This window comes from Calypte anna, chromosome 1 (genome assembly GCF_003957555.1).
Source record: "Calypte anna isolate BGI_N300 chromosome 1, bCalAnn1_v1.p, whole genome shotgun sequence".
NCBI classification, from domain to species: domain Eukaryota; kingdom Metazoa; phylum Chordata; class Aves; order Apodiformes; family Trochilidae; genus Calypte; species Calypte anna.
The window spans coordinates 15,540,362-15,563,095 of record NC_044244.1 but is presented as its reverse complement, the minus strand read 5'-3'; the positions used below and the strand labels follow the sequence as shown (position 1 = coordinate 15,563,095).

Genomic DNA, 22,734 nt, shown 5'->3' with positions numbered 1-22,734 from the left:
ATTATTTATGGAATCCACAGACTAATTCATTTCTCCAACAGATGTGCCCCAAATTTCACTAATCCTCCTCAGTATTGTCTCTCTCTCCCTTTTTTTTTTTTTTTTTTTTTTTTACCCAGTTATTCCTCTTCATTTAAATGGAAAACCACCAAAAAAATACCCTAAATCCCAAATCATTCATCCATCCACCCACCCACCCTCCCATCTCTGCTGTCTTTTGTTTTGCTTTGTTTTCTGACCAGAAAGGGGAGGGAGTAAGGAGAAGAGGAACATCTTTGCTAATGCTGGTCCTGGGTGTAGGATTTTGCGCCTTATTTTGGACTGGCAAGGGGCAGGGTACCCTTTCAGTGGCTGCTCTGCATGTGCAATGCATCAGTGGGCACACCCTGAAGCAGCTGGAGAGATAGAGACCTGAGCTTTCCCTCTCTTACTTCTGTAAAGTGGTTGGTTGCCAGTGGGCAAGGATCTGGAGGTGGGATGGGGTCCTGGGCATTCCCTTGCCTGTTTGGCCAGCGGAGTTTTGCGTTGTGCTCCTTCTCCTCTCAGGAGCTTGCAGGACCAGGATACAGATGCTTCCCTTGATGTGAAGAAGAGCTGGGAATGGTCAGGTAGCATCTTCTTGTTGGGTTGGGAGCAGATGGAAGATCCTTCAGAGCAGCTGGTTTCAGTCATGTGTTTCAGGCTAGAATTTGACCACCATGAGCTCTCACATGCCTTGGGGCCAGCAGATGCCACACGCAGCTTCAGAGTCAAGTAAAAGAATATAAAAAGCCTCCCATGTTCATTATTTTGAAGCATCTCATGATTAAAGATCTCATGACCTTTATTCAGCCCAGTCGCATGATTTTTGGAAATCTGATCTGTGAATTATCAGGGGTGCCTGGGGGCAACTTTGTGGAAAAAGGCATGGAGAAGAGAGAAGGGTGGTAGTAAAGGAGAAGGATGATACACAGATGAGAAAGCACCAGTAGTTCTGCACCCTCTCTTCCCACTGGCTCAGCCCGTAGTGCTTATGCCCAGGGATAAAACAGTGATTTCCTGAGTATCTTATTATACGACCATTCTCTATCTGTCATCTCAGAGAGCTCCTTGGCAATATACAGTGTGAGAGGAATGTTTTTGTTGTTATTTTGCTTAGTGCTTTAAATTCAGATTACTCTCTTGCGAATACATCTTGTTAAATCTGGAGCAGCTAACAGAAGGTAAGGCTGACTTCTCCCCTTTGCTTCTGAGGGTAGACTCATGCACCACAGAGCCATTGAAGAGATGAATCTCCCTTTATAGGCAAAACCCAATATTCACTTGAATTACTTGACTTGCAGCTATGTTTTAGGCAATTTTTCCTGCAGTATAGCCCTGCACAGTTAGTGGAGAGAAGTGGGTATCTACTGAAGGTGTTGATTCAGTTCACCAAAATTAGGCATCTAGAAAGGCTTACATCTGTATTTGCATAACAGTTGAACCTTTATCAAATCACTCCTTCTTTCTTATTCCTGGGTGCATGGTCCTGCCTCCTGCCCTTGTGCCTGCTGTGCTGTTCATCCCATCAATCCTAGAGGGACCTAATCAGAAGATCACTAACACTACAAAAAAGAATTGAATGATGTTTTGCCATCTTCGTTCCCCAAACATTCAACAACAGGATTATATGAATGCCAACACAAGGGAGGGGAAGGAAAGAGCAGTGGGTTTGGGCAAAGGAGGGGAACTATGGCAACTCCCACTCAGCCTAGACTATGGTGAAACCCCTCCTAAACCGAGTGTGTTGGATTCCAACCTCCTTATCTCTTGTCCCAGAAGAGATTTTCAGACTGATTCTGCAGCTAACTTGTTTTTAACAACCTTCTTATTGCTTAGTGCACTGACCACTTTTGTGCTGATTGTCATTTAAGGTAACTAGAGGAAAAGGAGGATTGCTCTTCCTATAATGTGCCGGACAGAAAATACATTTTTAATTATAGTTGGCTCCTTATTAGAGCTGTAAGTCAATGGGTATTCTTTGAAGAATTTAGAGACCCTATTTCTTGTTTCTCCTTTTGCCCAGTTTCTGGTTGTTTCTCCTTTCCGCTTTAAAGTATGTCATTTTCTGCTGGCTGCTTAAATCAGCTTCTTTCTGGTGAAGCAACTACAGAACTTTCTGTTCTGCTGAAGCAACTACAACAAGATTAATATGTATCTAGAGCAAATGTCAGGATGGAGGAAAGGAGAGAAGAATCTCTTCAGGTCAAACAATTAACAGAAAAATTAATATGGTTGAAAATTAATACGGTATTAATATGGTATGTATGTAGTATGGTATTAATATGGTGAAAAATTAATATGGTTCTAAAGAAAATGGGAAAAAGAAAATAAAAATGTTAGTGCAGGGCTGCTGCTTCATCTAAGTATAGATTGTATATATAGTTGAAAACAATCAGAGAGCAGTACAGATTTTTTAGGACCAGTCCCTAAATAGGAGAATTGTGGAAACACATTACAGTAAATAGATGTATAGAATGATTCTGTGTTTGTTCCAGTGCCATCATGTTGTTTTCAGTGAGCTTGCCAATTTTTACACACTGTCTGTCCTTGTAAAGTCAAGCAACTCACCAACAAAACTAGATTCTGCAAAGACCAGCTCATTGATGCATTCCAGTGTGCTACTGGAAGCCCACAATGTTTACCTCACAAGGCATGTGCAATTGTGAGATTATTTTTCTTATTTTTTCAGATAGCTTATTTTTATTTCTTTTTACTTTTTTGCCATCGTTTATTCTTTATTCATTAAGCTTTTCCATTGCTTGGAATAGGTCAGAGAAAGACCAAATCTTCTAGCCAGTCCTTTGCTTTGCCTTTTCTGCTTATGTTACACCTAATATCAGGGTGTCCTCACTTAAATTCGTAGAAGTTTTGTGATTAACATCTTTGTAAAATTACTCCTAAAAATGAAAAAGAGATCTATGATGGCCAAGAGTAGAAAGCAGTGTCAAAAGCAACTATCATGTTATGATCTCAAAGGCTTTAAAATGAGAAAGCATTACATAAAGGGCTGTGTAAAAGCCACAGGACTCGTATCTTTAAGAGTCATCAGTATTAACTGAGAGCATATAAGATCAGCTACTGTCCTGTACCAGTAATCCGTTTGCTGTCTAGGGTCAGAATTTCTTCAAAGCCCAGGAATCTTCTGGTAGATAAGAGGCAGCTGTGGCCCGTGTTATCTCTCAGTGCGTGTTTTAGATTTAGCAGCTCGAGAGATTAAACTTCACATCTCCTGCTTGGATTTCACAGAGTTGTGATACATACATTTCTAAAGTGTTTCCTAAATGTTGGTCAGTGCAGAAAATGAAATTTTACTAGCAAAGGGAACAATGCCATGAGGAGTGAAGGGGAGTTCCACAGGCTGGGGGAGGGAGTGAGCCCTCACAGCATGGCCAGCATTGCAGACCCACCCCAGGCTGTGTGCTGTGCCTATCTCAGCTGTGCTCTTATCAACCAAGCCCTTCCAGGCCCTTACTACACAGCAGCTCTCTCTCCTTCTGCACTATTTTTTCCCACCAGACTGTGAGACATCCCCTCTCTCAGCCCATCCCAGCCCTCCAACCTTTTATGAGAAGGCACATAGGCGCTTTTCATCCCAAAGGCTGGCGGAAGCAGATCCTTCTTTTTCAGCTCCTCAAGTAGCTCTTCCCTTAGGGCCTTTTGACTCCAGCAGGCAACCATCCTTCAAATCCATGCAGGCTCCAGTTTGGATTTTGAGGATGCATTTCAGGCCGTGCCTCAAAGCTTCTGCCTGGCAGTGCTGTGGGACAGCGCTGTATTCCGGATGAGGTGGCCACCCTTGGAAGTGACAAACCCAAGAGCTGCACAGAGGTGTGTTGTGTAGCCAAAGGGGGCTATATGCTCCTGATCAAAGGCCTGCTTTGAAAAGTTGCTCTGATGGATACTTCATAAAGCCAAAACCACCATGTTTTAAATAATTTCAAGCACATTTTTTACTTTGGGAAAGATAGGGTAAGTTGGGATTTATCAAGTTTCTTGGTAGACCTTTGTGCCTTGACACACAGTGATGCCTTGGAGTTACTATAGAGATTTCAAACCCACTGCTTTAATATATTTTGGTAAATATACATAAAATATGAAAATTCAACATCAAAGAATATGCATGAAGTGCAGTTCTCATTTACATTACAGACTAAGGATAATTCAGAATAATTTTAGTAACTGGGACATCAGTGATTCTACAGCTGAATGAATGTAGGACAAAGGATCTTATTCAAAGTTGAACTACATTTTTTTTAATGGCCTCTTTAAGCATTATAATGAAAAGCAGTAAAAAGCATGATTGCATAGACATTTTCTGCAAGCCTTCTTTTCTCACAAATAGTTTTATGCCTGTATAGGTAGCTAAACAGTCTATATATTCTTGTTATATCCCAGGTTTAAAACAGAACCATCAGTGACTTTACGCTTCGGCTGTTACATTTCGCCTCTATATTGCCATGGCATTCCCACAGCATGTTGTAGTGCCAGGAATCTCTCCTTGTAGCTCACTCCTTTCTCTTCTTGTGTATTCAATCCTGTGTGTTATTTGCTTTAGCCAAATATATCATTCTGGTTTCAGAAAGCCTTGAAGATTACATTCCTTTCTGACTTGGGAGACTTATTGCACAAAATACTCCACTGTTTTTTTAAAGTGACAAACCTGTGTTTCTCCAGTTAGTTGTGGTGGTTTTTTTTTTAATTTTTGGTATGGAAGATGTTTGTCTGTTAAGGATTGGCTGTGCTTGTGCAATCATCAAGAAGTGCTTTCTATAGAGTCCCCCCATAGCAGCTGATGTGTGAGTGTGCTTTGTTTGACACAGCCAATGCAGTGAGGGAACTTTCTCTCTTTGCTGATACATACAACATCTCTCCAAACAAACATATTGTAGAGCATTTTAAAGTATCGAGGAAGGTAAATGCACATACTCTTGCCTGGTACTTACAGATGATAAAAAGAAACAGAAAGATATTGTCTAGTGTTTTTCATAGCATTTCATCTTAATATTTTAAAGTGAGAATATAGGAGTATCAGTTCTGAATGAGAAAGGCCCTAGGAACAGGCTTGGAACTGAACATTTGTCTATATAGTTTATTACTTCTGAGGTTTTGGCTTACATTTTGTCTGGTATGACAGGGAAAGTTTATTAACTTAGTTTGTTATTAACATAGTTTGTTAACTATGAGAATTATTATTATAGAGAAGTGTGTTTAGCTCCCCTGTACTTTGTGTTAAATCATTTTAAAATATACTGAAATGCCCCAGTATATTGGTCTCCAGGAGACATCATAAGCATTAATTGAGAAGCAGTCATAGGATGGCTCTCCTCATTGTGTGGAGCACAGAGCAGGACTGGAGGTCGGTCTGTCTGTCCTCCAGAGCTGAGCCCACATGGATGAGATGTGATCACAGGACTCTTGTATTGCTCCTCTGTTTTGCTAGTGTACATTGTACCTGTTTGAAAGGCACATGCTGTTGATGGGAGAGCAGAAAGGCAACAAAGCTGGAGACCCAAAACAGCCTGGCCATGTACCTCACCATGGCTCAGGGATAGCTTCCTCAAGGGCAGTGGCTAACCAGCTGCACACCATTGCTGTTTGCAGCCCGGCACAGAACAGAGGTGGAGATCCAGCTCTGGATGCAGCAACTGTGCCAGCTGCATCCTGCTGCCCAGCCGGGGCGGCTGCAGCGTGGGAACTCGTGGGAGCAGAGCTGTGGGGGCAGCGGCTGCAGAAAAACTTTGTTTTAATTTGCCTTTGTTTGTGAGTCACTGCCCACAGCTCCTGCTGCTTTTACTTTCCTCCAGAAATGTATTTGCACAATTTTAACTGTGCTTGATCATGCAAATATCAAACTGTTGCAAATGTGTTCATACTTTCAGCTGCCTGTGTCGAGTAGTTTTGCTCTCCATTATTTGACAGATATTGTTACCAGGTAAAATAACTACAAATGCCATCTTCAGTTTCTCTGGAGAGTTTTATGTGCAGGATCTGAACATGTTTCATACCTTAGGAAGACACACGCCAAAATAAAAATGTTAGCTAATTAACTCACATAGTTTTAAGTTTCTGTACAATGATTAATTTAGCAGCTGCTTTTGTCCCAACTGCAGCAGATTTTTTAAAGTGAATATACTCTCTACAACTGGTTTTTTAATAATTGTGATTCACTCAGGTTTTGGGCAAAAGCATGAAAAATTATGGTATATGTACAAAGCAAGACACTTGATTGTTTATTATTGCATTTAACACATCTTAATACAGACTTCTGAGATGAATAAAGGTGAAGCGTTTGGGGGGAAAACTGGTTCAGTGAGTAGTACACAAAATCTATGACTTCTGTGGACATTTTCTGTGCCCATCTCGGGAGGGTTCAGAAAATGCTTGTCACCTGCAGGTTACTTGGAAAAAGTGGAAGTCTGTGACACACATAGGTGTGTCATGGGCATCTTACTTATTCTTCCTTCATTTTGTGAGCATTGTTCTGAGCTGAGCCAATGCCCTGATGCTGCTATGGGCAGCAAAGCCAAATTCCACTCCAGGCAAAGTGCAAACATTTACCTGTTTACACAGTTTCCAACTCATAGTGAAATGCCAGAACTATTTACATGTATTTTGGTTGACAGGGAGTGTGTGAGTTTTTAACTAGTGGTGTTACCTCCTCCCATATAGATCCATCTGTCACCAACTTTATATTTATCACTTGGTCTGGAATAAGACAAGGAATCTGAAAACTGGGGGCAGCTTTGCTGGGTATTTGCTAGAGGATCATTCAGCAAAATCATATCCTCCACCCCCTTAAAAATTAAGACTTGAAAACCGATGCAGCACCTTACCCCCTGCAATTACAGGCTCAGACCTTGATTGCAAAGGAGGTCAGGTGCAGAAGTTTGGAAGCAACATAACCTTGAGCAAAAACCCTTGGGTAGCTGAGTGTCACAGCTTGCTGCTGGGGTGTTACTTTCCCTGACATCTGCTTCTCCCCTTGCAGGAGACTACTGCGAGGTGAACTCTCGCTCTGGCCGCTGTGCTCCAGGGGTGTGTAAGAACGGAGGAACCTGCGTGAACCTGCTCATTGGGGGCTTCAAGTGTGAGTGTCCCCCAGGCGAGTACGAGCGGCCATACTGTGAGATGACCACCAGGAGCTTCCCCTCGCAGTCCTTTATCACCTTCAAGGGCCTGCGCCAGCGCTTCCATTTCACCGTCTCCCTCATGTAAGTCCCAGTGGGGAAGGGCTTGGTGCGTTGTGGCCTCTGGTTGAGCTTGAGGGGTGTTTGTTGTCACCAACTGAATTACCTACATGTAGAGGTGACTCCTGTGAACAAGGTGCAGTTGTGTTGTTTGAAAGCATTTGATTTCTGCCCTGTTGAGGATTCCACTGAGGCACTAAATAACCTTCCCCTGCTGCAGCACAGGGCGATGGCGCAGGGAAAGGTGACTCTCAGCAGCCCTCAGCTGGAGAGGAGCCAGGGTGGGTGGTGGGTTTGCTGCCTCTCAAGCATGTCAGGTGTTTTTCTAGTTGACCCTGTGGCCTCCTGACTTTCTTGTACAAGCTGCTAGTTCATGGTGCTTGTTTGGGAGTGCTCTTTCCCTCTCCTATTTCCCATCCTGTGAGAGTACCTGGTCTCCTCAGGCCATGGCTGAGCACAACCTGGTCCTCATCAACTCCTTGCTCTCTGCTGGTTCCCAGTCTTGGGCTTGGGACAACCCCAAGTATCCCAGCTACTCACCTTGTTCTTCTTGGCCTTTGACATGCAGCTCCTGCTTCTCGTCCCATTGAGCTGCCAGACCCAACTGGCATCATCCCCATCCCATCTGCTCTGAGATCCCCATGTTGGACAGTCTTTTCCTGGGCTGGCTCACTTTTCCCATGAGGGCACTCAAGGACTTATTGGGGTGTGAGGAGCGGTGGTGGCAGCTGCACTGTATGCACCAGAGCTTTCCTCCACTGGCTTACACATCCCAGGGGAAAAAACCTCTTCTGGAGAGGACTTTCTGGCCCAGGCCATAGCACAGGCCTGCTGCAGAGCCAGAGCTCCAGGTGTGCACGTGTGTCCTCTCCAGAGAGGGCTTGGGTGTGCATCTTTCTTGTTGTTTATTTGCTGGTCAGGACTGACCCTTGGTTCTCCCTCATGGTTGACTGTAAGTAAATACTACAAAATGTGATAGCCCTGACCTCAAAAGGCAAGCCTCAGGATTTGTTGATAGGTGCAACAGCAACAGTAACAAACATGTTTGGTTGTCTGACCAGAGAAAGTGCTCAGGAAGGGCACCACCAGGCACACATCCCATCCAGCACCCACCAGCTACCTGGTGTTCTACATCTGTCAGGAGCCAGGCAGCTTCTTTCTGTTTTATCATTCATCTGCCTTAATCCAAAGGTCTGAAAATTTATGGAATCTTGACATTTTGGTGAAATTAGAGTGCAGGCATGGTTTGCAAACGAGCAGAGGAAGGGAAGAGAGGTGCCTGCTTTAGAGCATCAGATCTAAGCACAGAGAAGAGCTGAGGAGCAAAAGGCTCTTTTGGACTTGTCAGGCCTACAGTGAGTGCAAACAAAGGAGCAGTCTGGGCTGGCTGCCAGCATAAATTACCTGCACTACCCTTGGATTGTCCCCACAGCCACTTGGTATCAGTTTTCAGGCTTTCAAGAAAAGATCTTTGAGGTGTAGCGTGCTTAAAGTAAAAGTGACTCAAATGCTCTATGCAGGGGTTATTGAGAAGCAGCAAACTACTGTAGCAAGGTAGTGCTTATATAAGGATTTCCTCATTGTCTTTAAAACCAAGATAAATTATTTAGTCATGAGCTAAACACTTCTCAGTCCACTCAATGTGATTATAAAAAGTCAGGACCATCATGGGGCTTATCCCACACTGTCTGGGATAATGATTCACACATAGCTTTTCATACTTGATGGTCACTTTTATTTACACTTGTTATTCTTTGGCTTTTATTATCTTTCAGTGCAGGTGGAAGATGTTATGTGAGGATGAGCAAAAATTTACAGTTTGACTAGACAATGATTTGCCATTACAAATTTTGTGATTCAGGAGCATTCATAAAATCCCATGTTGTCTTAGCTCCCCTCAGCCTCAAGTGACTTGTGATCTGCTTTTGACAAAGAGCAGGATGTTTTTATTGTCCAGTCTCATAACTATTTTTTTAAATAAATTTTTAAAAAATGTATTTATGTTACTGACCAGACATGCCTTCCTGCTCCCAGCATGATATATTTTCTTGCTTCCTTCCAACACTTGCTACTCCTTCACTCCAGGAGACACTGTGAGTGAAGAGGTTTTCTCATTGTTCAAAACTCTTTAAGAAAGTGTATTTTCTTTCCAATGTCCTGAAATTAAAAATCTCCATTGTATTAAGAACAAGCATCTTTTCCCCAACTGGTGATAACCAGACAAGTTCAAAAGCTGTAGTTCTTTAACTACTAGTATGATATAAAAAAAGCTTGTGACTAGTGGCAAAGAAAGGAACTGAGCACACACAAAGTAAAGAAATATAATAAATAGCTTAATAAGTGAATAGTTCAATAAAAATATTTTAATAATTAAAATTATGGCAGAGAATTGAAACTATATCAACAAAATATATTCAAACAGAACTAACATTCTTGATGTTAGCTAGGTATTTGGCCCAGTGAAGATGCATCACTCCTATTATTCTAATTTCTTTTGCTCATAAATATTCTGGATAGATCTGATAAAATTTTTTTATGAAGCAGTTATCCTCTGAAAAGCACATTCTTGAGAAATGTTTTACAGGAACTGCATTTCTTTGGATTAAATTCTTGAAGGTAAAAAGTGAAAACTAAATCAGTGTTTCGATAATATTTAAATATTTCAATAGTATTGTCTTAATTTAGTTCACCTCTTGCTTCCATAATACTATTTCGCAATATGTTAAATAAATTTTGAAATAAAGGTCTATTTTAAAGTTATAAAGACAATAATGCAATATTTTTGTGAACTATGACAGGTATTTTTTTTGAGTTTCTATTTTATTGGAAATGTCAGACTTTTTACTTGATTTTTTTGGACCAGAACAATTAATTCTCCTTCAAAATACAAAAAAAACTTTTGGAATAAAAATTCCCGTTTCCATGCAGCTCCAGTTCAGGCTTCTCATACTGAATGGTCTCTATTTGGTGGGATCCACAGCATATGTGTCAGACAAAAAACTTTTGTTTAAAAGGATTCTTTGGTTTTGAATTTTTTACTTCAAATAACCAGACCTTGCTTATCTAAAATACTGCTGCATTCACATTTTCTGAATGCAGGTTTTGTTGCATGGCATGAGAGTCTTTTGCTAGTAGACATGACATGACAGGCACAAGAATTATTTCTTCTATCTGTGGAATCCAGTTTTCATTAGCTGTGCTCAGTATTTGATTATTTTTAGGAAAAGTAGGTTAATTTAAATCAGGCATATTTCCTGAAGTTCAAGATACAATATCAAATTAAATTGCCATGTGGAAGCATAAGAAATTCCCATGCTTTCTCTCTCTTTCTCTTTTTATATAATATTAATCTTTGTAAAATACTGTTTATGCAAAATGTAATAATTTAGATTTGTTTGGCATTTCTAAATAGATTAAAGCTGTGTGTAAATCCCCAAAGAATCCCCAAAGAATTCACTTTAAAAATATAAAATAGAGACAACACACAGAAATGTGCCAGAATGTTCTGTGCTGACAAAAAACCCCAGCCTTTTTTAAAACTGAGGTCACCTCTTTTATTGCAGGAAAGGGGTCATACATCCCATACTAGAAACACAGGAAAAATAAAACCAACTCATATAAACACTCATGGGCACTGATTTACTTGAATCATTTAAGTTTTGGGTTTTTTCCCTCCCTCCAATTGACTGAGCTGTTGATTGATGAACCCTGATTGTCTGCATGGCTTTATTAAAGTAACTCCTTATCTTTTATCTTTCTTGCCTCTCCATCAGGTCTTTATAATCATTAGATGACTCTCCTTGTGTTCTGTAGCATTTAGACAGCAAGCAGGCAGCAGGTATGCTCCCTTTGATGAGAAAAGGCATTCTAGCTTTTGGACTGTTTGCCAAGTGTAGTAAGTGCTGCTGTTTGAGTGTCAGATACTCACTCTGCATCATCTGCCTCTCTTTATCCTTTCTGAGGGTTAACATCTGCAGCAGATCTCTGCAGAGTGGTTGTCTGCAATTGCCATTCTACTTGTCTCTGTTGATTGTGAAAGAATATATTTATCCTGCTGCTGGCTCAATTTTATAATTTTCTGTCTGAAGAAAGATGCAAAGGCTTGCTTTTCTGCTAACTATAATGCTGCTTTTCTTCTGGGATACTTGGCCATCAGTCTTTAATTCATAAGCCATTAAGTACAAACCCCCCCATCTCTGCATTCTAGGTTTGCAACCAGGGAGAGGAATGCTCTCCTTCTCTACAATGGGCGTTTTAATGAGAAACATGACTTCATTGCCTTGGAGATCATTGAGGAACAGATCCAGCTCACGTTCTCTGCAGGTGAGGCGTCACTCCGGGTGAGCATTTCTCATTGCAGTCAGGAGATCCTCTCAAGCCATTTGAAAGTGCACTTTAATGATTTTATATAGCTGTTTGCTGCCTCTTTAATTGAGTAACTGCTGGCATTGTATAGTTAGCAACTCATGCAGGTGTACTACAGATTGTAGCAGTTCATGGTGGTAACACTTGCTGTCATAGGTAGGAGCTTGTCAACATATCAGTTATAAAAGCCAGAGTTTATGACTTCTATAAAAGATTGGCACTAGTCTGAAAGTCAGCCTCTGAGCCAGTGTTTGCTTAAATGAGTCTTCATTGTATTACACGGTGATAAACATTGCATGTTTATCCATTTTTACACTATGCCACCAGTGAAACTAGGTGCATAAATGTTATCTAAAACATACATGAGCCAAAGTAAAAGCTAAGAGACAAGTGAAAACAGCCTGCTGTTCATTAGGGGTTTGTGAAGAGAAACAATGCTACTGGAATCCACTACTGCACTCTAGAAGCACCTCCCCTTGGAAGAATCTGTAACCCACAAGTAATACAGGGCAAGTAAGCTTCCCACTCATTGCTCTGGTGGTCTAGGAAAAAAAGAAACAGAGGCTTTGGCATTTGCATTCTGTGCTGGGGCACAGCAGGGTCTTTCAGTGGTTGGGGAGAAGGCTAACAAGCAGAGCTCAGGGTGGCACCTGTCCATGCCAGCATGGCCTTCTCCTAGGGAAGAGGTTTCCTTCAAAAAAATCAGCCTTGGCAGTGGCAAAGTTTTTCCTGACAGAAGTGTGATCAGAACAAACTCTGACTGGTTCCAGTCTCAGCAGAGTGGTGTTTCCCCAGTTATAAAAGTCCAGATTTCATCCCAAACTCATGCACAGCTGTGCTGATTGTTGTGACAGATGTAGCAGGTGAAGCTGTTGGTACACAGCTGTACAGTATGGTTAAAGCACCTTGAAACCACTAGGAATCACCTCCTGGACTTAAGCAGTCTTGCTGAGGCTCTTGGTGGACTGTTTGTGCCTCTGCTTCATCGCAGGAGCAGATCTTTGAATTAGGTGGTTTTACTGAATCTCAGCAGGGCAGACCAACCTTTTTTCACAGGTTTAGGGAATGTTTTCCATCAGACAGAAACAAATATCTGAGAAGGGCTGTTGTCATCCAGGTCAAGTGGGGTTATGTGTAGGTCAAGTGAGACATTTGTACCTCTGTACTAAGCATGTAACTCAGGAAATAATCCTGTTATTTCCCATTATCCTTATTCAAGATAGACATGTGGGCTCTAGTCAACTCTTACTTTCTTTTTGTGAAAAGTGAAACACTGCAAGTAGTAAAGCAGTAGAAGCAGAGGTGCAGCCCACATCAGTGTTGCATGCCTATGGCCTGCTGCAGTCACTGCCATCAGACCCTGCAGTAAATCCTGTGTGACCCCAATGATTTACCAGCAATGCTTAAGTGCATATCTGAGATATTTGGGTGGAAGATATCCTGTTTCATTTCCTGTTTATTATCTCAAAGACATCCAAATTAGATTTTAAGGCAGACTTTTGAATGGATTAGTGTAGTGAAAGAACATGCTGCAGTTGGAGAGCTGTGCTTTCTTCTGTAGGTCTGATCCGATCCGCCTGTCTAAACTTGAATCAAATCACTCAGAAGGCACCCTGAGGATGAATGAGAAAAAATAAATTCTACTCGTACTTATATGCATTTAAATGTGGAGGTACTCCTTTAAAATACATGAAACCAAATTTAGATTTGCACTGCTGCACTTGAGAGCAGGTCTGGTCCTGTATATGGCAAATGGTATTTTGCTTGGAAGGAGAACAGTTTATGTTTTATAGTTTTAAGTGGCTTTTAATGAACAGTACAGGTTTTGGCATCCGATCTCTTTTACCTGTCACAACAACTTTTTCACAGTAAACAAAGCAAAAAGATTGGAAACTGTTGATCTTTCTTCTGCAGAAACAAGGTAGCTGAATAAGAAACCTAATTTTTACCAGACATTTTTTATCACTAAATGATAAAAAACATCACAGCAAGATACCAAGGTAATGTGCTAAGCTGAAATATGTATTGTTTAACTAACAAAAAGGATATAGGATGGGAGTTACAGGAGCATAAGGGACACAGGAATTACACCTCACACAGGCTAAAGTATTTGTTGCAAATAGAGAGTAGAAAGTACATTTTAAACTCAACAATACTGTGAATATTGTTAGCTTTTGGGAGGGAGTTATATTTCCTGTGGTTTAGTATGTAGAATTTTCCAACTGTTAAATAAAGGGAAAGGTAAGGAAAGTCAAAACCAAGCAATCCCTTCTCTGTGCCAGGCCTTTTATGTACTTTCAACACAAATGTTTATTTTGCTGCTACCTTAGAACAGATATGCCTGGTTACTGAGCTGGTTCTGCTGACTCAGACCTGACTTAAAAGTTTCGGTTTTCCAGTTGCAATGGCAAGGACTTGCTTTCAAATTTAAATACTGAAAGGCTGCCAATAATTTCATTAATCTCTGGTAAAATGTGCTGCGACCAAGGTTACCATCTATGGGGTTTACACCAAAGTACTTAAGTATTTCACTTTCTCAGCTCTGATGATGAGTTGGCTTCTCTTTTCTGACAAAAGACCTCAGGACGATACTCATCATCATATTAAAAAAACCTCAAATTGCTGCTTTTGGCAGAAATGCAGAAAATTAATGTATTTTTTTTCCTCAGTTGACCACTTCAGCAATATGTGTATCTACCTAATACATCTGCTACCATGCACTGCAGAAGCATAATAAAAAAAATCATAACTCATCCAAATGTGCCAGAAGCCTTTTTTTTTGTTTGCACACCAAAATAATTCAAGGAAAATGGGGATACTTACTGCCTCACAGGATAAAAACTTGGATTCCTCCATGGTGAAGTAAGATAACTGCATCCTGTGCCAGATGAGTGTCTCTCTGTGTTTGGTTTAGTGCAGAGTGAGGTTTGCAGTGATAACTTAATTTTTCCCTTCTGCCTGCCCTTGCAGGGGAAACAACCACTACGGTGGCACCATTCATTCTGGGAGGGGTCAGCGATGGGCAGTGGCACTCAGTCCAGGTCCAGTACTACAATAAGGTAAGACACCAGCATTGGTGATAACCCTGGTATTTGTAAAGTAATAAAGGCCATCTTGCTCTGACCTGATGTATTCAGGTGACCTGAATTTTATTTACTTAACCAGGTACATTGCTACAGCTGTGCACAGAAGGTACTGATCTTGCTCACCTTTCCTGGAACAAAAATTCACTCAGAGGGCTTTTGAGTTTTGTCTCAGGAAGGCAAAATCAAACCTAACATGTCCTCTTCAGAAGGACTACCAGGGAAACCTTCAGGTACTTGGAAAGGTTTTAGTTTTCAGTTCTTTAAACCCTCCAAAGTGTCAGTGTATCTAAAACAACTGATCCACTGCTTTGGCTCTTTTTAAAGGTTTGTGCAGTGCAGGAGCCTTCAGTGTTATAACTACAAATCACTATTGCAGAATTTTCTGAAGCAAAGCAAAAGTCTCCCCTAAAACTATCTTTCTTTGTGTTAAATGACCAGTTTAGCTAGCACAAGCTTCTGTGGTTTGGAAAACTTGGTTATTAAATGGCTGATACTTCTCAGGAATCAATCTTCTTAAATCAATTTTTTGTCAACTATGTAAAAAGGGACGCAAGAGAAATGCAAAAAGCTTTGTTGCACACAGTCCCTGGCAGTCGGAGGTGGGCTCTGTGGTCCCTATCCCACAGCTGTGCCTTGGTTACTCTCAAGAGCAGGTTCACTTGGAGTTAATCAAAGACAGGGGCTCTGTGCAAGCTGACCATGAATCAGACAGTGGGCTTTTAGGGTGTACAGTGTCACTGTTTACAGATAGATGTCTCAGCTCCTCTATATTCTGTAACAAAAATTAGAGAACTTGTTTAGTTACTGGGAAGTGTTGCTTTTAAGTCTGACATGATAGCATTATGGGGAATCACATAAGGAAATAGAGGAGCATTGTCAGCTGTTAAAAAGGAAACAGGATACTGGTGTAGGAAGCTGAATGGAAGATGAAGGATTAATATGATCAGCAAGTTCTTTATTTCTCATCACTGCATCCTTTCATCACAATTTGTGTGGCAGTTTGAATGGAAGGATTAAAATTTTCTTTGGACTCCTAGATAGGGTCTCCTAGCCTAAGGACATTCTACTGAGTAAATAAAAGCCTTTTTAATGATTTTTTTATATTATAAAAAAAATCTAAAACTTATTAAATAAATTTTGTTTGTAATATAACTCTACAATCCAGAATATAGAGAAATAGAAGCAAAACTTGGTGTCATCATGAGTGGATCTATGGACACTGTGAGGCCCTTCCTTACAAACTGCAGCATGCTGTGTTTCCAAAGTCCACATATTTCTTAGTGAATCACTTTAGCAGAGTAAGTGGCACTTTCTGAGGCAGCAGAGGGACTCTCCAGCTCTCAAACTCCTCAGCTGACAAGGAGGGGAGGGCACAGCCCTGAGGGAAGCCACTGGAGCAGCTTGCTGAAGCGCTGCCAAGCAGATAAGGGGCCCAAGCAGCCCCAGGACACTCTTTAAAAGGCAAGAAGATCTGACACACATGTTAAAAATAAACCCCTGCCTCATTTTCAGGGCTTGCTGCAGTTCAAGCAGACTGGTAGGAGAGCAATGTTAGCAGCTGGTGTTTTCCTGTCCTTAGCACATGTGCTCTGTCATCATTTTCTTCTTCTGCTGCCGTTTTTCCAAGGGGAGCAACCCAGTCCCTGCTGCACAGGAGGAAATCTGGGGGAGAGAGGGAGAGCTGAGGGAGGCTGTGCCAGGAAACACCACTGACTTCACTGCTTTTGCCACTCACATGATGTAAAAGTGATGAAAAGCAGGGTCACTGTGTGGAGAGCAGCACTGAGCCCTTTGCTGTCTGAGGTCATCACCTTCCCCTTAGCAGTATTTATTCCAGACTGGTTAAATTTGGGCTGGCAGAGGGGCAGCTCGCAATACTGAGTAAACATCAAAAGCTGGATATGCTAACCTGCATGTATTTAGCATGCTCTCAGGGCTTCCAGTGTGGCTGGGAATTGCACATGTTGCACCAGCTCTCCCATAGTGGAAGGAGGAGCAGGCATTGCAGGTCAGCAGCTGCCAGAGGCAGCTCCTTAGGCCTGCCCACAGGGCTGCCCCACCAACCTGCAGCAGGATTAAGCCCTCACCTTGGCTGGTATTTGTTTGTAAAACAGTTCCTTGGCTACTTCAAGTTTTAACAAAGCTGGAAGAAAAGTTCCTGTGAGGAGGTTGAAAAAAAAGAGGTAATTTAGGGGTTTTAGTTGTGCTGGGATGATAAATGGTAAATGATAAATGATAAATGGGATGCTGTGTCAAGTTTAGACAAGATATATTTGAATAAAAGAGTACCCAAAAACTCATGAGTATACTTAAGTTACGCACTCACATGACTTTGCAGGTACTGCATCCTTCCACTCTTTCCAGAATCCTATTATGCACTATGTCAAGTCCTTGACCTATGTCAAGTCCTCATCCCATCACTGCTCGGCCTCTCTACTCCACTCAGACACTGGGCAGCCATCCTGAGCAGGCAGAGCTCCCCTCAGCCATCTCCCTCTTCCCTACCTCTGGCTGGTGTTTGGTGCCCATCTTCAGCCCCTCCTGGACCGCCCTCTTGGTCTCCAGCTCACTCTGGCATTTTGCAGCATCCTGTGGCTGGGCCACAGGACCTGCCTCTACCAGCATCTTCACAGTACTCCTTGTTCCTTCTTCTTTTAGCTGCTTGCCTAGGGAGCTTCTGGTTTTTGCTCCTTTTTAGGCATCTCTTCCCAGTGCTGTCTATGGGAAATGTGAAGCCCATCATTCCAGGTACCCATAGAGATACATTTTATTTACCTCTCTATGCCTCACATTAAAAAGCCCTTAAAGAGGTGTTTCTCTTTCTTATCCTTTAGCCATGTTGCATTTCATCTCCCTCCATCCGCCCTTTGTTCCATCACCATTTTTTAAAATGTTATTATCACCTTTTGGCCTATCCATTCAGCAGTCCCTTCCTGTGTTGCTTCTGCGCACAGCAAAACCTGGACGGACATTTCAAACGTTTCTTATTATTCACTCTCCTACAGTTCAGTGCTCTCAGGCTGCTCATTCTGCTGCTGGGTCATTACAGCTGTGCCATCCTCTTGACGCACCATGCTGTCCTCTGGCAGTGTCAGGCTTCTTCAAGCTGGACTCTTTTCTCCTGCCTTAGAAATGTGAGAGATGTTGTGGTGCAAGTTGAAAGAAATAACAAATCAAAAAATTCCTGTTGTGCTTACAGCAAGTGTGGGGGGTCAGGAACTCTCTTAGCTTCATCCTTCTTTCCCAGTCACTATTTTTGTTAAGCATCTTTAGAATATCTTTTTTAAAAACCTAAGCTAGAAACTGTTCAGTTTATTTCCTTCTCTCTGCATTTGTGAAGCATCTAGCAAGAAAAAGAAGATCAGTTTTTGGAGCTTCCAGGTAATGCTGTAATTCACGTAAGGAGTATCAGATTTCATCACAGCTGAGGTTAATTTTTCATCCTTAGCTTTTGAGGAGAGTAACTTAACAGCTTTTGGTACATAATCTAAATCACTTCAGTCCAACATAAATTTTCCTAGAGGATATTTCACAGCTCTGAAGGCTGTTCCTGACATCCAAGTTGATTGTGGTTGGATATGAGTGAAGGTTGAGTGTTTTTTGGCATCTACAGTTCTGTGAAAGGTATTTGGTTGAGCATCACTGGAATGTGGACTCCAGGAGTGGGTAACTTGGATATGGGGGGTGACTCTGGTAGGAAGCTTCCACAGCAGCTGTTTCCTTAACGTGGCACACAGTTCTGCAGCATCCTGTTGATGCTACCATGCTGTGCAAAGCCAGTTTGGTAGTAACAAGAAGGAAATAAGAAGTCATTGTAGGAGCGACTCCTGTAAATTATGTTCTGTTTTAAGCTCAGAAACCATGTCATTGGAATATTTAACTTTAGTGTTGTCAAAAGATGGAGTTTTGTAATTAATTCCCTATCATGAGGGTTACTTGCCTCTTAGGGGAAACACTGGCAAGAGGGGAGTCCAGAGCAAGCTTTGGGCCACTGCATTTGCAGAGAAACATTAAACCAGTTCTCTGTCAACTCAAGACTTCGATGCTTTCTTTAAAATCCAGGTAGGCACAGGCACTATAAAACGTTGCAATAATGAAATGGATTGTATCAGGGGAGGAAGGGAAGCAAGGTCATTTCATTTTACTGTGTAGTGATGGAAATGGATGCTTCCTCCCCTAGTAACAGCTGACATACTTGGTTTCAGTGGAAGTGCCTAGGGAAAGCACATGAGTGCTAAGGAAGTGTTGTCTCTGTATTGAATTTCTGGAAGGGAAAACACTAAGGGGGGGGGAATTAGTAGCTGTAAGAGTGCAAACGTGAACTAGGAGTGTTTTATAACCATTCTCTAGTTTCAGTTACATATTAAAAGTCTTGTCAGCTACCCAGTAGCAAGGTATCACCTTACCTGTGAGCAGTGTTTCTTGCCATTATAGATGTTTGCTGACAGCAGGGCGAAAGCGGGGAGGAAAGCTACTTGCTGACTCTGTTAGCTCAAGACTCTGTTGTTAGCTCAAGCATGTTACCTTCTGGGATCCTGATCTCACAGCCACTAAAATCTATGGGAGGTATTAAATTAAAGGTGATCTGCATGTGACCTGCTTTCTCAAGAGGTATATATATATATATATATATATATATATTGATACGAAATTCCAAAGAATTGGGAATTTTTATTATTATTTGGAAGGAAGGGTGGGAGAAGGGATGACATTTCAGTTTGGTAAATAAAACTGATAAAAAATAGCAGAAGCCACCTGCTCCATGCTTAAGGGGTGGGTGGTGAAAGGAGCAGCAGCAGTGTGAGCTGCCCTCTTTGCCTTGGCAGTGTGCTTCCTTTCCACATGTTGAGAGCTCAGTCCACCTCTGATCTCTGTTGGCTTTCTTGAGCCTGGCAGCATGAGTGGCAGACAATAGGTTTAGCCATGCTGAGATTTGTTTGGTGTAAGTAAGGTGTAAACACACCAGGGTGTTTGGTAGTAACAATGCTCAGTATCACTAATATCACAGAAACTATCTGGAATTCATTGCACATACAGGATCATGTACAATAGCCAGCAGTGCTTGGGACAGGAGATTTTGATGAGACCAGTAGTGGGTGGTGGTTTTAATTCAGTAAAAATGTCAAGCCACTCTCCCAGTCTTTGATAGAAACACATTTCTGTTCAGAATTTGAGATCTAACATCAGTTTTATGGTAATGCTTTACCTGACTCATTACCTGAGGGTAGAATTCATCATTTGACACAAGATAAAAATATTTTTTGTATGGACATGTTCCTTTAATTATAGAGGGCATGTACATGTATATTTATATTTTGTTTATCTTATATGTTACTTACACATATGTGACATCAAAGCCACTTAAGGACTTTACTGTTCTGTAGGTAGAAGCTCCTTCTGTGTCTGTTTAGGGACAATTTTACGTAAATGATAGAAAACTCGAGAAGGGGAGAGAGAAACATTCTGTCACTGATGCGCAGTGCAGGAATTCTGGGGGATAGGAAGAACAAATCCCTGAATGACTCACAAAAATAGTTACAAAATTAAGGACTGTGAGACTGGGCAGTGTGTGTGTGGGGGGGATCCTCCTCCATGGTCAGCAGAGGCAGAAATGATGGGTGCCTTGGAGGATGTCTCAGCTGTCCTGGCCACTTGAGCTTTCAGGCTCCTAGGATGCGATATTCAGGATGAACATTCCTTTTCCATAAGTGGGGTAAGGTTTCTTCTCATATTTGATAATCAGTAGTAAGCTGCTGTTCTTTCACTCCTGTTGTTTCAGATGCTTGACTTTCTTGGGGGAGTAGCCCACCCTTTCACAGTGGTTATGGTTAGCGGGAACCTGCTGCTTTCCACCCCTGCATGCTTCCCACCCAGCAGAGCCCAGACCTGTGTTTAGCCTGAAGACAACAGGCAAATTCTTCAGTTAGAGATAAACTTAAAAGAAATGAGGGCTGCTCAGGGCTGATATTCCGTGTGTTGTGAATTCAAAGCACATTGCTCTAAATCAGACTCACATACACATTCAAAAATCTCCTGCCTGTGGTAAGTGATGGTTTCTCTTGAGTTAAGTGCCCTTCATCTAAGGCAAGCTGGAGCTTGAGCATCGCCAAAGCCAGAGCTGTATAGAGATGGAGCTCTCAGCCTACTCATGCACCAGAATTTGCTAGTACCTTTCCTTCCTGGAAAGTTTGGGTGTATCACCCACCCACTAGGTCCCAAAGCATGCTCTGTTGCAGTGCCAAGACCCACACTGTAGTTGATTTTCTGTACCTCGGGTGCATGCTGCAGCTCTCCCCTTGTGCTGGCTCAGCTGGCAGACAGGAGGGCAGTTTTCTCCCATGCCTGTAGGTTCCTAGGCCAAAGCTGATCCCAAAGGGTTATTAAAGCTTCTTGTGCACCTGGGCCATGAGCCTATATCCACGGATCCACACTGGATCACTAATACACACAAACTGGTGAGAAGCTTCTCTTTTTAACTCAACTCCCATTTCTCACACTTGGGAGCCAGCTGGGGCCACTTCATTATGCCATCAGTCAGTGGAGGGGATACACAGCTGAATCCAAAAGTCCTGCAGGACTGCACACTGGTGCACTCCTGGGTACCTGGAAGCTCTATGGCCACTTGCATTCCCCTTCCGTGGGCAGGCAGGACCTGCCCCTTCATCCAGGCTCCTTGCATAAGCACAGGCATCACCGGCAGCCGCAGGCAATGGGAGTGGCTCTGCTCTGTTGGAGAGGTTAAAGTTCAGCACTTTGTTCTGAAAAGGGTGGGATGAAACACAGCAACCTGGGATGTTCTGCTGCGGAGACCAACACAAACCCAGCTGGTTACAGCAGAGCTGTCCTGCACTAAGCACCTGCCGGGCTGACAGATTATCTCATTTCCTTCTGAAAACACAGACCCTCTCTGATGATGGCAAATTGACCTGTTATGGAAATATAATTATTCTTTATTTAGCACTGATAATTGATCTTGTCCCTTTGTTTTTTGGGGAAAAAAAGACAATAACATTTTAGTGAAATTGTGGCAGCTGTGTCAAAAGACATGGATGATCCTTCTTTCTTTCCTATAAAGGAGACTAATTCCCTTTAGAAGTTCTGGGCTCACAGCACCCTCTTGCCCCAGGACCAACAGGCAAACAGAAGCATCAGGCAGCAGCTCAGCACAGGCTTCCCCGGGCCACCCTGCAGCCACTGCCCCCCGGGCAGGAGCCTCCCCTTCCAGCCTGAAAGCCGTGTTTGCTCAGCCCTGTGTCTCCCTGCCCAGCCTGCCAGCCCCCGGGTGAGTTATGGGGCAGGCACATGCCTGTGGCTGAACAGGGATCTCCAGCTCCTTGGAGAAGAGCCACGTTGCTGCCACCAGCTAGGCATAACTTTCAGTCACTGGACCCAAGGTGAAAGACTTTGCCCTGAAAGTATCCAGAACATTATCCAGTTTCGTTTGCTTCTTAATCTGAATGATAGGGAAAAGTGGTTGGCAATTAAATTCTTAGATAGGTTTTGGCTATTACACCCCATGCCAGTACCAGGGCATAGTATCCCCTGCCGAGTGCTGCATTTTGGAAAAGAGACCCTCACAAAAGTCAAAACGCTGGAAATGCAAGTAATAATAAGGGCTGGGTATGAATTATGCAAATGTCTATCACTCGTGACATCTGAGCAGACATAATTGTGATCTGAGGGAGAATTTCTGAAGTTAATCCTCCTAGTGGCTTCCAGACTAATTTGTTAAGGGATTGAAGGAGATTTTCTAAATAAACAATGCAGTTGTTGAAGATTATGATAATGTCACTGTTGATCAGATGTGGGCCCTGCCAGAGTTTGGATTTTGCTGGCTCAGAGTGACTTTCTGTGTTTACAGCATCTGTGATCAACATAGGCCCAGTCTGGCATCACTCAGCATTGTCTGGTAAAGAGAAATGCATTAACATTGATTGCATTGTTAAGCAAATAGGGGGGGTGGTACTGCAAATACTGAAAATATCATTCATTTAGGAAAACCTACTTCTCTGGGCATATGTTTCCAGGAAGAAATACAATTTTGTCTATCTGCTTTTTAAGGCTTTTCAAGTGTG

At 42.3% G+C, this 22,734-nt stretch overlaps 1 protein-coding gene across 1 annotated transcript in view; it reads left to right on the top strand.

Annotated features, from left to right (window-relative positions):
• The window catches only part of CELSR1 (cadherin EGF LAG seven-pass G-type receptor 1), a 162,355-nt gene that overhangs the window by 81,066 nt on the left and 58,555 nt on the right, over window positions 1-22,734 (top strand). The window contains exons 3-5 of the mRNA XM_030462972.1: window positions 7,010-7,232; window positions 11,416-11,531; window positions 14,544-14,632. Of these exons, the coding sequence (XP_030318832.1) occupies window positions 7,010-7,232; window positions 11,416-11,531; window positions 14,544-14,632 (428 nt within the window). The remainder of the gene's footprint in view (window positions 1-7,009; window positions 7,233-11,415; window positions 11,532-14,543; window positions 14,633-22,734) is intronic.